The sequence below is a fragment of the Cheilinus undulatus genome, linkage group 10, assembly GCF_018320785.1.
Source record: "Cheilinus undulatus linkage group 10, ASM1832078v1, whole genome shotgun sequence".
In the NCBI taxonomy this organism is placed as follows: domain Eukaryota; kingdom Metazoa; phylum Chordata; class Actinopteri; order Labriformes; family Labridae; genus Cheilinus; species Cheilinus undulatus.
The window spans coordinates 13,961,826-13,973,745 of NC_054874.1; the positions used below are offsets into that span (position 1 = coordinate 13,961,826).

At 40.4% G+C, this 11,920-nt stretch overlaps 1 protein-coding gene across 1 annotated transcript; it reads left to right on the plus strand.

The window, feature by feature from the left end:
- Nucleotides 1-3,631: 3,631 nt before the first annotated feature.
- On the plus strand, nucleotides 3,632-11,653 carry LOC121516757 (skin secretory protein xP2-like). The gene is made up of 9 exons (XM_041798165.1): nucleotides 3,632-3,775; nucleotides 7,578-7,691; nucleotides 8,205-8,318; nucleotides 8,831-8,944; nucleotides 9,454-9,567; nucleotides 10,081-10,194; nucleotides 10,624-10,737; nucleotides 11,253-11,366; nucleotides 11,627-11,653. Exons 1-9 carry the CDS (start codon nucleotides 3,632-3,634, stop codon nucleotides 11,651-11,653), a joined length of 969 nt encoding a protein of 322 aa, XP_041654099.1.
- The last annotated feature ends 267 nt before the right edge of the window (nucleotides 11,654-11,920 follow it).

Genomic DNA, 11,920 nt, shown 5'->3' on the forward strand with positions numbered 1-11,920 from the left:
ATCACACTTCTCTTTAAATCTATATTAGGATTTATTGAACACAGCAGGATCAGTTGTTATCAGTGGCACTTATTCAAAAATAACTACTGTGAAACTCAACTACAACAAACAAACTGTGTTCAAGCAAATTGGGATGCATGTGTCAGAGAGAGATTGAGAAACAAGATAGCTGATTGTCTTAAAATGGCTGAGTCTCATGCAGTTTCACACATGTGACTTTAAATTTGGTGGACTTAGAACAGAGAAAAGCTCAGGCTCAGTAGTCTACAAACTCAGCATAACTTTCCTACACGGAAACTCAGTGGCTGGACTTTTATCAGTAACACTAATGTTTGTGTAGCAGAAGGCACTGTACCGGATAAATGTGGACACAGCGAAGTAAATAAACAACACATAAGCAAACAATTAGACAACATACAGCTTTCAATGAATGCACATGAAACACTTCCTACTGCTAGTTCTGCCTAGACCAAAGCTTCTTACTTGTGATCGGTGTGTGATTTGAATCTGGTGTCCAACTAGATCCAGAAGTGAGCAGAGGTCAGTCAATCAATGTTCCTTCCACTGTTCAGCAAGTAAAAATTCTTGTGGTGTCACACTGTTTGAGTCTCTTATGGTCTTCTCCTGTCAGAGGGGAGAGTGACATGCTGCAAAGCATACTGGGAAGATGAGTCTCACTAGGAGAATGAAATTTTCCTCCAGAAGTACAACTCAGGCTTTAACACAGCGATGTAGTTTTTGTTTCATGAAATCCACCACATGGCTGAGTACCTTAAAGGTAAACCACTGTTTTCATTCACAAATAAATCTCACATAATGAGGGAGAAAAGCTGTTAAAAGTGGCCTGGAATGCTTAGGTCTCTTGTTAAACAGACAAATTTAGCTACTACATTTGTGAAATGATCTGTCACTGCCCCCTGCCCCCCAGTGCCATGAGACAATCGCATTTCTCGTAGCTTCACAGAGCACTCTGACATCCGGCTCAGTCCTCCATAGAAAAGCATTGGAAACATTGATTTTCCTGCAGTTTTATTGAAATCTATGAAGTTTAAAAAATGGTCAAATTATGTGCATGGGTAAAGGCAGCACTGATATGAGGTATCCAGAGAATTAAGTGTATTTTGTTGTGTTCCCTAAACTTCACATCAACACAGCAAAAATGTCTCCTAGAGAAAGACGATTAACAAGTAAGTCTGCATTGGTTCTCTATAAGGCAAAGTCATATGCATTATAACCTCACATACTGTGTGCACACTTTGCACAGCTTATGGAGGGGGCAGATTCTGTGTGAAACAGTCTAAATCTATAACTGATGAGTACAATGTGCTGTCTCAGTCAGAGAAAATACTAAATGTCTGATCGACAAATCAGACTGTTGTTCAGATCTACTTGTTGTATAATGGCACATAGAGGGTATTATTAGGTCATTATGGGATTATCATCAGTTGTGCACATTTAAAGCAAGTGGGCCAACATGCTTGCAACAGGAAGTTTATTTGCTCATTACAACAAAAGTTGTCCTCTCACTGAGGCCCACTGAAGCCCCCCTCCCACCCACCACCATACAGTTTTACGCCACCTTTAGGAAGAAGCGAAAGAGGAGGATTACATAAGAAGGGCATGTGTGTCATCAGATGCCTAGAGAGCTGTTGAGTCACTCATTCATTATGTGGCTAACCTTTAACCCTGATGTTCTACATTGGTTTTATTCCAACAATCACATCATTGATATCGTTTACTGTAGACTTGTTTCCTGATGATCTGTCATAGCCAGTGGCCTTTTCTTAAAATAGACTCAAAGGAGTTAAGACAGCAGAAACGAGTCTCAGTCTTTTACCTTTATGGTGTTTGAGTCTGTGGGAAGAAAACTGCGGCAACTTTTTTGTTTTTCATCTTCAAAGTCATTGGCCCATGTTTAACGACCCTGATCTAATTACAGTGTTGATCAGTCGACCATGCAGCTTTAGATGAAAAAGTTTGTTGTTTAACCCTTGTATGGTGTTCGGGTCTGTGGGACCCATTTTCATTTTTTATTAAAAGAAAAATGATATCAGTAATTATTTTTTCAAACTCAGACTCATTGGCCTTGGCTCATTTTCTGTGAAGAACATATATCAGAACAAATGTTCAATGACCCCACGCTTTAAACCCCCTACACGTTTGTATTACATACAGGATGTTCAGGTCCAGTGGACCCAGGGCAAAAAAAGGGGGGAAATTATAGGTCCTGTGTACCCTCACTCTGTCTACTTCCTTTCTAGGCCTACTGTGTGTGGTGTGTGTGTGTGTGACTGTGTGAATGTGTGTGTGTCTATATGAAGGTGTGTGTCTGTATGAAGGTGTGTGTGTCTATATGAAGGTGTGTGTCTGTATGAAGGTGTGTGTGACTGTATGGTGTGTGTGTCTGTGTGAAGGTGTGTGTGTCTGTATGAAGGTGTGTGTCTATATGAAGGTGTGTGTCTGGGTGGGGGCACTCGTTTTTAATTACTTGGTGGGGCCATACCACCGGTAGCCCACCAACGGTATGGGGCCATGAATCCTTGTGGGGCCAAAATGCTGGGCCCCAGACCGTTTACTGCTTGAAACTGGCTCTGGAGCCTTCCCTGATGCTCCTCATGCTTTTTTCTAACTTGGCCCACAAAGTGACAAAAACTGGAAATGTGTGTGTGAAGTGTGTTTGCTCTCTGGCCCCCTAGAGGTTTTTTGATGCCACTGCAGCCACACACACACTTCCTGAAGTGTGCGTGATATTAGCCAATGAGACGCCTTGAACATTAAGTGTCATAGTCTCGCGGGATTTTACAGGATTTGTTTGAGAGCTGAAATGCTGTTATCACATCACAGAGCGATGCTGTACCAACTGAAGAATTTCTCAAATTAAGTAGGTAAGTTTGTTTCCAGTTTTATACTATTTTTAATTTACATGTTTTTGACTATATAGAGTTTTGTGGGACTACAAGAAACAAACTATTACAACATTACTATTACTACAAACTGTGCCATTTGATATAGACGCTTATTTTAGCCGCTAGAATTAGCAATAGGTTGCTAGTTTTTATTTTATTTCTAAATTAACTTAAATAACGTTTTTTTAATTTATTACATTAAACAGATGAATATCTGCATATAGAAAGCATTGTTCCCAGGATACCAATATGAAAGACCGTTTCTGTTATCTTAAGCTAGTTAGCTGCTAACCATTAGCTTTGGAGACGGTAGCGTATGTGCTCGGCCGGATATGCGTCATCCGGCTGATGACGCATATCCGGCTGAGCACATGGCTAATTAACCCGGTGAATATTCATGAGATGGCCGAGCTGGGAGACGGTGGAAGAGTCGATTGCAATACATGAAGTGCGGAGTTTCAACTTGCCGTCTTACGTGAACAGATGTCTGATAAGGTATTTGATAAACGTGTTGTTGCCGATTTCTACGGAAACGCTCATCTCGTACTTTACTATAGAAGGTGATGTACGGTAGAAACTGTTGTGCTAAGAGCGATCGTCCAGGGTTCAACGCAGGCTTAAAGGGGCATCCGATCACACGTAGCGTCATGTTTTAGTGGTCAAAAACTTCACATACAGCCAGATAAATCATTGTAAAACAAGCTCTGTGCTTCGGTTTACGTTATATGCGACGCGGAAGGCACGGGCCCGGTCAGGGAGCTATCTGTCGCCCGGGGCCCGGCCCGGGCCTCGTCAGAGAAGCTACCTGGGGCGAGAGGCTCGGGCCCGGTCAGGGAGCTACCTGTCGCCCGGGGCCCGGCGCGGGCCTGGTCAGGTAAGCTAACTGTGGTCCTGTTGTGCCAATGTAGTAAGGTAGTCGTTTTGTCAGTGGTGTTTTATTAAAGAGCACAAAAGTTATCTGAGTTTTGACTGCTCTTGGGGATATTTTTCATCGACTACTGTAACGTACGATCTTCCGGAAGTTGTCTCCACACTTTCAAAACAATAAAAACGTGAGAAATTGACCTAGACGTAAGACAGGGAACACATCCAAACAAAAGCTTGTAAACAATTATACTTTTTAGAGGCACTATTTGGAAGCTACGTTTAAGACTCTGTCATTATCGTTGGTAAGAATTTTTTAATCTGCATATTCAGAGCATACAAATTATTTCAGACCTCATTTTTGAGCTTGCTATAAAGTGTTTCCCCCCTCCAGAATGCTCAAATCATGAACAACATTCATAAGATTTATTTTGTGCTCATTTCTGACCAAGCCTGATAATATTGGTTTGAACAGGTTAGCTCACTTCTATCCTGAGTTACAGGGGCATACAAATTATTTCAGACCTCATTTTTGAGCCTGCTCTAAAGTGTATCCCTCATTGCATTATAAATTGCATCAAGGTAATTGTTTTTATTACAAGGGTAATAAAAATACACAATCAATATCCAAGGGTTGGTTTAGCCAGGTCTTATTATGCAAAGAAACATTGGTATTGACAAATAACGTTTGATAATGCTGGATTCAGGTTATTATGAATTCCATTTCAAGTGAATAATGCAACCTCAATGGTGCGACCAGTGTGCTAAGATGGAGCGGTGATGTTCTGTTTTTTTGCTCTGAATATGCAGATTAAGAAATTCTTACAAATGGTGATGACAGAGTCTTAAACTTAGCTTCCAAATAGTGTCTCTAAAAATTATAATTGTTTACAAGCTTTTGTTTGGATGTTTTACCCGTCTTACGTCTAGGTCAATTTCTCACATTTTTCTTGGATATGTGCTATTGTTTTGAAAGTGTGGAGACAACTTCTGGAAGATCGTACGTTACAGTAGTCGATGAAAAAGTATCACCAAGAGCAGTCAAAACTCAGTGTATGACCATGGCACGAAGAGACATAAAGCATTACATGAACACTACTACGTTCTAAGATCCGTTTTTAATGGTGCTTCACAGTGTAATAATGTACGACAGTTTGGCAACCTTAAGAATTTCAAAGAAGAAAGTCATTTATTTTGATAGATATGTTTTGTGCTCTTTAACAAAACATCACTGACAAAACGACAACACTTAAAAGAGATATACAACAATCTTCATGATAGTATTTTTCCATTCAGTAGTGTGAAATCCCAGCCTTGTAGCACTCTACTTCCTCTCTGTTAAGACGTGCGCGCTCCCGCAGACAGGGGAAACACTTTCTATCAGGGATAACTACCTTTGCACAACACTGGGCCTGGTCAGGTAAGCTAACTGTGGTCTGAGGCTTGGGCTTGGTCAGGGAAAGTGTTGCGGTAGGCTCGGTTAGCTCAGGTAAGCTTTCTGGGGTCCGGGCCACCCCCTAAAGTGTAACAAGCGTTGAGTAATAGTCAACCGATGTCATTATTCAGGGGTTAACGATCTGTGTGAGTCACAAAAATTGAAGCATGAATCCAAGATAGCGATATTCGTACCACATGCTATGTTCTCATAATTGAGAAAATAAATAATGACGTGCAAAGCTACAGTTCCACGAATATCATAAACCTTGGGACATAAATGTGTTCTTGTAATTACAAAATTAGTTAATGAGCAATGTGTTTTCTCATGCTGCACAGCTGTTTAATGATATTAAAATATTTTCACAGAGCCATGATGTCCAAAAGGAAGGCCAGGATAAAGCCTGTTGAAGATGCAATCTCATACATTCTGTCAGCGAGAGACAAGCCATGGTTTGCAGAGAGATTTATCAATAATATCAAAGGTATGATCTGAAGTCCTTTTGGTAGCTGCAAATGACAGCAACAGATTTTTAAATACCATTCATTAACACTCTTCATTTGGAATGAAGAAGGATTCAGGCTACTTTTCAGAAGATATCTTATAGAAATTACTGGCTTTAATCTGCTGTCTTGTTAAAATCCAATGCGTTTAGGTATAGGCATGTATAAATGAGCCTGATTTCCATCAGAGAAGTTTCAGGTACACATTGGTAAAATCAAATATAGAAATGTAAAGTTATTCATTTTATTTTGCTGTGTATAGTGTCCAGCACATTCAAGTACCATTAAGGTAAGTGCTGGACCAATAGAAGACTGTAATGAAAATGTGAAAGGTCTGAACACTGTGCAACTGTTTGGCATATTCAGAAGTGACATTTTAAGTTAATGCATAGAAGTAGTTATACAAACGGAGAACCAGAATACAGGCTTGTAGGTCATGTGGTCATCACATGATGGTCCCTGTTAAACAGAAAACCCTCGTATTTAAAAAGTCATGTCACATTCTAAACATTTTTAGAAAGAAAACTATTCAGAGAAGATGCTCACAGAACAAAAGTACATCATTAGACCTGTGACAATCATGAATTCAATCTGGCCAATAACTAGATAAAGTCATCTCTTTGTTTGAGATAGTATGTCCCCAGAGCATTTAGGAAATTAAATCCAGCTCACAGGTCTTCCCAAAGGAGGGGGGTGGCATATTAATCTGGGGTCAGTTCATGGGAGCTACAGTGTACAGACTTTTTTCATGCTGTATGAGAAAGGTTAAAGCAACTTGGTGTGACTTTTACTTAAGTTTATTTAATTCTGTGTTATTATAGGAAGAGGAGTGTTTGCTACCGAACCAATCGAGCAAGGTTCTTTTGTGTTGGAGTACAGAGGTGAATTCATATCAGCAGAAGAATGCCAGTCAAGGAACTACTCAGAGACACAGAGTGCATTTCTGTATGAGTTTGATTGGAAGAAAAGCCAGTGGTGGTACGTATATGAGATGTATTTTTAGTAGCAATAAGGGTGTTCTTGTTTAGACCTGGAACGTGTTTAAATATTTGATAAATGAATGAGTAAAATATTAGACTTAATGTACTTTAAACCTCAAGTGGCTCTTCTAATAAAACTGTGAAGATATATTTTATAAAGTTTATATTTATTTGATGTATTGTTTTAGTTTATCTTTAGTATTGATGCATCCAAGGAAGACGGCTCCCTTGGAAGATTAGTGAATGACAACCACAAATATCCGAACTGCATCATGAAAAAAGTTATAGTAAACAACAGGCCACATTTGTGTCTGTTTGCTGTGAGGAACATAGAAGTAGGAATGGAACTTGATTACAACTATGGTGATTCAAAATGGCCATGGCGTCAAAAGGTGAGCTTGTTAGATCATGCATTGGTTACACTACATAATTTTTAAAGATGTTAGTTTCCCTTCACACAACGTTATGTCTCTTAAATGAGAATCTTTGAGTCATAGTAAAACCAGTGTCCAAAGTATATTTTTCTAAGAAAAAATAGTGACATGGGAAGTTCCTTTCATTCACGCTTTCATTCAAATTAATGAAACTGTCTACACAAGGTTGAAACCAGCACTTGAAAAGTGGTGTGTTGGTGCAGAGGGATCTGCTTTCCAAACTTAAAAATATTCCAATCTTCTATGTCATTTTCTGCATTATTATTACATAGAAATGGATCATAAAGTCAGGTGTCTTTGAGGACATGGATAGTAGTTACACATAGTAGTAGAGTAGTAACATGATGTTTCAAAGGCAGTTTTTATGTGAGGAAAATTTTGTGACCTGTAAGATTGTCCAGACTCATGATTCCTGTCAGAGCTCACTGTCTTCTTGTTTTATGTCTAAACACCAGGTGACATCTAAGCAGGCTCCAGCACCAGAAGAAGAGATGGCTGCGCTTCCTGTTAATCTGTCTTCCTGTGTTTATGATGATGATAAGAATGCTGCTGCTGCTGATGGACCAAAGGTAATGGAAAGAATGAATGTGGTTGAGTTCTTTACAGGGTGCACTATTAACTTGACAGACTAGTCTCTGTTTGATCTCCATTTGGTCAGCTAACTTGTTTCACACACACACGTTTCAGATCATGTCTTCATGGGGCCCTGTATGGTACTCTTCCTACAAAAGGTTTTTCCAACTTTTCTCTTCCACACACACAAGTTTCAGTTCGTGTCCTTATGGGGCCCTCCGTATGGACCCCTCTTTAAGTGATTGTTAACCTATAGGACAACACTTCACAGCATCCAAACTGAAGTATTTATAATGCAAATAATGCACTTTCTGAGCCGCTGCATGATGAAGATAATATTTTGGTGTGAGATCCCGTTTTAGGCCTCTTTTAAGATGTCAAGATAGAAGAACTTCTTAGACTGACCTCATGGGGCACCAGATTAAAATATCTTTGTGACCTGTAAGATTGTCCAGACTCATGGTTCCTGTCAGAGCTCACTGTCTTCTTGTTTTATGTCTAAACACCAGGTGACATCTAAGCAGGCTCCAGCACCAGAAGAAGAGATGGCTGCGCTTCCTGTTAATCTGTCTTCCTGTGTTTATGATGATGATAAGAATGCTGCTGCTGCTGATGGACCAAAGGTAATGGAAAGAATGAATGTGATTGAGTTTTTTACAGGGTGCACTATTAACTTGACAGACTAGTCTCTGTTTGATCTCCATTTGGTCAGCTAACTTGTTTCACACACACACGTTTCAGATCATGTCTTCATGGGGCCCTGTATGGTACTCTTCCTACAAAAGGTTTTTCCAACTTTTCTCTTCCACACACACAAGTTTCAGTTCGTGTCCTTATGGGGCCCTCCGTATGGACCCCTCTTTAAGTGATTGTTAACCTATAGGACAACACTTCACAGCATCCAAACTGAAGTATTTATAATGCAAATAATGCACTTTCTGAGCCGCTGCATGATGAAGATAATATTTTGGTGTGAGATCCCGTTTTAGGCCTCTTTTAAGATGTCAAGATAGGGAGACTTCTTAGACTGACCTTCATGGGGCACCAGATTAAAATATCTGTGACCTGTAAGATTGTCCAGACTCATGGTTCCTGTCAGAGCTCACTGTCTTCTTGTTTTATGTCTAAACACCAGGTGACATCTAAGCAGGCTCCAGCACCAGAAGAAGAGATGGCTGCACTTCCTGTTAATCTGTCTCCCTGTGTTTATGATGATGATGAGAATGCTGCTGCTGCTGATGGACCAAAGGTAATGGAAAGAATGAATGTGATTGAGTTCTTTACAGGGTGCACTATTAACTTGACAGACTAGTCTCTGTTTGTTCTCAATTTGGTCATATTACTTGTTTCAAACTGTAAAGTTTCAGATCATGTCTTCATGGGGCCCTGTATGGTACTCTTCCTACAAAAGGTTTTCCAACTTTCTCTTCCACACACACAAGTTTCAGTTCGTGTCCTTATGGGGCCCTCCGTATGGACCCCTCTTTAAGTGATTGTTAACCTATAGGACAACACTTCACAGCATCCAAACTGAAGTATTTATAATACAAATAATGCACTTTCTGAGCCACTGCATGATGAAGAAAATATTTTGAAGTGAGACCCCTTTTAGGCCTCTTTTAAGATGTCAAGATAGAAGAAACTTCTTAGACTGACCTCATGGGGCACCAGATTAAAATATCTGTGACCTGTAAGATTGTCCAGACTCATGGTTCCTGTCAGAGCTCACTGTCTTCTTGTTTTATGTCTAAACACCAGGTGACATCCAAGCAGGCTCCAGCACCAGAAGAAGAGATGGCTGCACTTCCTGTTAATCTGTCTTCCTGTGTTTATGATGATGATGAGAATGCTGCTGCTGCTGATGGACCAAAGGTAATGGAAAGAATGAATGTGGTTGAGTTCTTTACAGGGTGCACTATTAACTCAACAGAATAGTTTCTATTTGATCTCCATTTGGTCAGCTAACTTGTTTCACACACACACGTTTCAGATCATGTCTTCATGGGGCCCTGTATGGTACTCTTCCTACAAAAGGTTTTTCCAACTTTTCTCTTCCACACACACAAGTTTCAGTTCGTGTCCTTATGGGGCCCTCCGTATGGACCCCTCTTTAAGTGATTGTTAACCTATAGGACAACACTTCACAGCATCCAAACTGAAGTATTTATAATGCAAATAATGCACTTTCTGAGCCGCTGCATGATGAAGATAATATTTTGGTGTGAGATCCCGTTTTAGGCCTCTTTTAAGATGTCAAGATAGGGAGACTTCTTAGACTGACCTCATGGGGCACCAGATTAAAATATCTTTGTGACCTGTAAGATTGTCCAGACTCATGGTTCCTGTCAGAGCTCACTGTCTTCTTGTTTTATGTCTAAACACCAGGTGACATCTAAGCAGGCTCCAGCACCAGAAGAAGAGATGGCTGCACTTCCTGTTAATCTGTCTCCCTGTGTTTATGATGATGATGAGAATGCTGCTGCTGCTGATGGACCAAAGGTAATGGAAAGAATGAATGTGATTGAGTTCTTTACAGGGTGCACTATTAACTTGACAGACTAGTCTCTATTTGATCTCCATTTGGTCAGCTTACTTGTTTCACACACACAAGTTTTAGTTCGTGTCCTTATGGGGCCCTCCGTATGGACCCCTCTTTAAGTGATTGTTAACCTATAGGACAACACTTCACAGCATCCAAACTGAAGTATCTATAATACAAATAATGCACTTTCTGAGCCACTGCATGATGAAGAAAATATTTTGAAGTGAGACCCCTTTTAGGCCCCCTTTTAAGATGTCAAGATAGAAGACTTCTTAGACTGACCCTTCATGGGGCACCAGATTAAAATATCTGTGACCTGTAAGATTGTCCAGACTCATGGTTCCTGTCAGAGCTCACTGTCTTCTTGTTTTATGTCCAAACACCAGGTGACATCCAAGCAGGCTCCAGCAACAGAAGAAGAGATGGCTGCACTTCCTGTTAATCTGTCTTCCTGTGTTTATGATGATGATAAGAATGCTGCTGCTGCTGATGGACCAAAGGTAATGGAAAGAATGAATGTGGTTGAGTTCTTTACAGGGTGCACTATTAACTCAACAGAATAGTTTCTATTTGATCTCCATTTGGTCAGCTAACTTGTTTCACACACACACAAGTTTCAGATCATGTCTTCATGGGGCCCTGTATGGTACTCTTCCTACAAAAGGTTTTTCCAACTTTTCTCTTCCACACACACAAGTTTCAGTTCGTGTCCTTATGGGGCCCCTCCGTATGGACCGCTCTTTAAGTGATTGTTAACCTATAGGACAACACTTCACAGCATCCAAACTGAAGTATCTACAATAAAAATAATGCACTTTCTGAGCCGCTGCATGATGAAGATAATATTTTGGTGTGAGATCCCGTTTTAGGCCTCTTTTAAGATGTCAAGATAGGAGACTTCTTAGACTGACCTCATGGGGCACTAGATTAAAATGTCTTTGTGCCCTGTAAGATTGTCCAGACTCATGGTTCCTGTCAGAGCTCACTGTCTTCTTGTTTTATGTCTAAACACCAGGTGACATCCAAGCAGGCTCCAGCACCAGAAGAAGAGATGGCTGCGCTTCCTGTTAATCTGTCTTCCTGTGTTTATGATGATGATGAGAATGCTGCTGCTGCTGATGGACCAAAGGTAATGGAAAGAATGAATGTGATTGAGTTTTTTACAGGGTGCACTATTAACTTGACAGACTAGTCTCTGTTTGATCTCCATTTGGTCAGCCTACTTGTTTCACACACACACGTTTCAGATCATGTCTTCATGGGGCCCTGTATGGTACTCTTCCTACAAAAGGTTTTTCCAACTTTTCTCTTCCACACACACAAGTTTCAGTTCGTGTCCTTATGGGGCCCTCCGTATGGACCCCTCTTTAAGTGATTGTTAACCTATAGGACAACACTTCACAGCATCCAAACTGAAGTATTTATAATGCAAATAATGCACTTTCTGAGCCGCTGCATGATGAAGATAATATTTTGGTGTGAGATCCCGTTTTAGGCCTCTTTTAAGATGTCAAGATAGGGAGACTTCTTAGACTGACCTTCATGGGGCACCAGATTAAAATATCTGTGACCTGTAAGATTGTCCAGACTCATGGTTCCTGTCAGAGCTCACTGTCTTCTTGTTTTATGTCTAAACACCAGGTGACATCTAAGCAGGCTCCAGCACCAGAAGAAGAGATGGCT